Here is a 3,886-nt window from a genome sequence, read left to right as displayed (position 1 = left end):
GATTTTTCGAGGCGGTTGGATTTTGAGACCGCCTCCATTAAATAAAGTGCAATGCCACACAAAATCAATTCTGTAGTAGTGTAGGCTTAAAAGATTTATCTCGCGATTTTACAGATAAAGTGTGCAATTAGTTTTTATTTTCGTTTATATTTAATGCTCTATGTATGTGGCATAAAATTTGATGTGACTTTTTGGTTTTTGGGGTGAAGGTGAACTAAACAAGGCCTGACTGGAACTTGCTCCAAAACTAACCATGTGCGGGTTTCTAAGCTGAACACGGACGAACGAAACATGTTGATCCCCTTTCACTTGACACGAACATTGTCACCGACCCTCCTAGATAAATGCTCCCTTATTGGCATGAGTTGGCGATATTACAAGGACGACAAATCGAATGAAGAACAAAAAAGAATTTGCACGCTTCGCCGCGCAGAAAAAATGGCCGACTGCTCCTGTACAAAAGAATCCCCTTCCGAACAAGTGCTGCTCGATTGTTCTCTCACAGTCACAGCCCATCTACCACAGCAGATTGGCGACGAGGCAGAGAGCGACCAGCGCAAGACCGCCACTGCCGTGTGATCCTGCCATCGGAGGACCGCCTGAACTCGCCGGCGGGCTGCTCGTCGGCGCCATGGCAGCCATCTGCGGACCAATGCCGCCTTCAGATGCCATCGGCGTCGGTGACGGGCCGAGGTACGTCTCGAAGAACGACGACGTCGGCGGTGGCATCAGCGGAGGGAACTGGTGTGGGCCTGCACGACACGAACGGCACAATAATGTTTCAACAAATTAAAAAAAAATGATAAGCAGCTCTGCGTGACGACCATGGTCGATTGTGAGCGACGGTGGCAAGGGGAATTATTACCTGGGCACTGGGGTTTCAGTGACGTGGTTAACCTGCAAGAATCAAAGATGCAAACAAAGATTGTCGGTGAAAAAGTTTTGTTTTTCCCTCAAATGAGGAACAAGATCAATTTGGGAGAGGTGAATTTGGGTCGGGACAATATGATGCATGCTTACGTGGCGAGGATGGTCCCGTTGACGTATCCGCCGTAGCTGCAGGAGGTGACGCTGCAGCCGGCGCTGGTCATCTGGAGTGTGAAGTTGCCGAGCATCATGCTGCTGTTGCTGCACTGCATGCTGGAGCACGTCGAGTCCGCCAGCGGCGCCGGCACGCAGAACAAGCTGCAACACGAGCAACGGCAGCGGCAGAGCTAGTCAGAAACACGAGACAGCAGGGGCGCAGGTGCAGGGAGACGCTACGTACTCCAGGTTTCCAGGGCCGCAGCTGCACTGGACGCAGCGGTTGGCGGTGATCGCGTATGTCCCGTTGGCCACGGCCAGGCCGGCGTCCGACGTGAACGCCGGGAACGACGACGCGCATGCTGAACACAGTAGTAGGTGAAGAGCACCGAGTGTGTCAGTAAAAGTATCAAACGATGATGAAGCGCGCGCACAGCTTGCTACTGGACAATATTTGCAGTTCAAGACAGAGCACCAACTCAAACACTTTTGGCGCAGCGGCACTAGGCGCATAATCGTGAAAATGCGCCGTGCTCTCGTGCTGCATGCTTCACCCCTTTTCCATCCCCTTCTCATGTCATGTGCAAAGAAAAAACACTCACGGGCCCTTGCCAAATATACAAACTGCACGGCCAGCCTGCCAGCCTGGCTTTTACTGAACTACTGCAGAAATGTTAAGGACTTGTTTAGTTCACCCAAAAACCAAAATTTTTTTAAGATTTTCATCACATCGAATCTTTCGGCATATGCATGAAATATTAAATATAGATTAAAAAAAACTAATTGCACAATTTAACCGTAAATCGCGAGATGCGATCAAGCAACACTTCAAGTGCAAAAGACCTGCGACAACGGCGTGAATTCTGCTTGCTACTTCAGGTAAGTGATCAGCTAGACAGCTACTGGTAGCAATGGCCACACTGCAGTCACTGCTACGCGAGCAACTTTTACCAACCAAAATTTGTCGGCAAGCGTCCGATCTAACCAACCGACCACGCACGCGAGTGACGGAGCGAGAGTGATTGTGCAGGGTACATCTCAGGCCGAGCAAGCAAACGGTCCAGTCCAGGCCAGCAACGCCAAAAAAAAAACCAGATCCAAGAAAGCGCGCTCACCTGGCAGCGGCACGACGATGATGTCCCCGGCGGCGACGTCGGCGGTGGCCATGTCGTTGACGCTCATGAGGTCGTTCCCCGTGGTGCGGAACCTCCGCGCGATGGCCGGCACGGTGTCGCCCTCGGCCACCACGTACGTCAGGTACACCGCGGGGGCGCCGCTGTCGACGCCGCCGAAGCAGGCGCAGTGCAGCGGCACGAACAGCGTGGTCCCGGCGTCGAGCGCGGCGTCGTCGGGCATGCCGTTGGAGTCGCGGATCCAGTCGGCCGTGGTGAGCCCGCCGTAGACGGAGGCGGCGACGGACGCCAGCGTGTCGCCCGCCCGGGCCACGTACCGCACGGAGGTGGCCTTGCGGATGCCGTCCGAGCAGGCGCACGGCACCGGCACGCGCAGCGGGAGACCCGCCGGGAGGATGCGGTCGGCAGGGTCCGGCACCCCGAAGTCGATGGCGTTGGCGGCCAGGATGGCCAGCGGGTCGGCGGCGAACAGCGCCGCGAGCTCGGCCAGCTTCAGGTCCGCGTAGAGCGTGTAGGAGAGCAGCGCCGGGCAGGCCGTGGAGGAGGCGCAGGACTCGAGCGTGGACTTGGACAGGGCATTGGGCACGGCGGACAGCAGCAGCAGCAGGACGACGAGGAGGTGGGGTAGTAGTAGGGAGAGGGACGCCGCTGCTGCCCGCATGACGACGGCTAGCTGTAGGGTGGGTGCGGGTCGCCGGAGACAGTGAGCGGCGGCCGGACGGCCTCCGGGCTGGTCGGCGATCCGTCGGGAGGTGGCTCGCGAGAGTGGAGAGCAAAGCTGGAGACCGAGAACTCTGTCAGTGTGGCGGATGCTGGGAATGCGTGCGGGCTTTGGATCCGATCCTCCTCTGCGATTGACAGTCTGGTGCAGTGCGGCAGGATTTGGATTACTAGCGGAGCAGAGTGTACGGACTAATGAGTGTACAGTAAATATTGTACACGTAGCACATGCTAACCCAGCAGTGCCTTTGCCCAAAATTGCAAGATATTCAAGAGCTATTTACGCCAAACTACTGCCTTGTTTAGTTCACCCCGAAAACCAAAAAATTTTCAAGATTCTCCGTCAACCTTTCAGCAAATGCATAAAACATTAAATACATACGAAAATAAAAACTAATTGCACAGTTTAACTGTAAATTGCGAGACAAATCTTTTAATCATAGTTAGTCCATAATTGGACAATGTTTATCACAAACAAACAAAAGTACTACAGTAGCGAAATCCAAAATCTTTTCGCATCTAAACAAGGCCTAACATGCTCTTTCATTGTTTGAAAAATCGTATTATTTTCAGAAATTGGGGTGCTTAAACTTCAAATGAATAGCTCTACCAAGCAGGCAAGCACATCAGCACGGCCTATCAAATGAGCGTTCCCGATGATATGCGGTGTGTATTTTTTTGTACGATAATCTTGAAACAAACGAGGGTAAAAAGTAAAAGAATTCATTTTTTTTGTTTCTTTTGGAACTATAACATTCTTTTTTCACAGTGAATAAATTCAAACATACAAGTCATTGGCAAACAGTGTTTAATGTTTTGCAACAAAAGGAAGCAACATTAGGAGGGCACTAATGTGAAACAAGTTACCTGAATATCATAGCCTAGCTGTGACATTAGCACATATTAATGTAAATGAGGGTGTGGATTTGTTTGTCTGGAGTTTTCATTAAAATAGATCTTTCATGGTTAAGTCTATACATCATCATCTAATCAATAACAACATAAAGGTT

The 3,886-nt window shown here is 51.7% G+C and overlaps 1 protein-coding gene across 1 annotated transcript; it reads right to left on the bottom strand.

Moving 5' to 3' along the window:
• Positions 310 to 3,170, bottom strand: LOC8062769 (lysM domain-containing GPI-anchored protein 1). The gene is made up of 5 exons (XM_002460268.2): positions 2,139 to 3,170; positions 1,268 to 1,385; positions 1,021 to 1,185; positions 866 to 897; positions 310 to 752 (listed from the first exon to the last, which is right to left on the bottom strand). The coding sequence occupies exons 1-5, from the start codon at positions 2,815 to 2,817 to the stop codon at positions 517 to 519; spliced, it is 1,230 nt and encodes a 409-aa protein (XP_002460313.1). The 5' UTR covers positions 2,818 to 3,170; the 3' UTR covers positions 310 to 516.

Source organism: Sorghum bicolor, chromosome 2 (genome assembly GCF_000003195.3).
Source record: "Sorghum bicolor cultivar BTx623 chromosome 2, Sorghum_bicolor_NCBIv3, whole genome shotgun sequence".
Lineage (NCBI taxonomy): Eukaryota > Viridiplantae > Streptophyta > Magnoliopsida > Poales > Poaceae > Sorghum > Sorghum bicolor.
The sequence above is the reverse complement of the archived record's forward strand: the minus strand, read 5'-3'. Positions and strand labels throughout refer to the sequence as shown.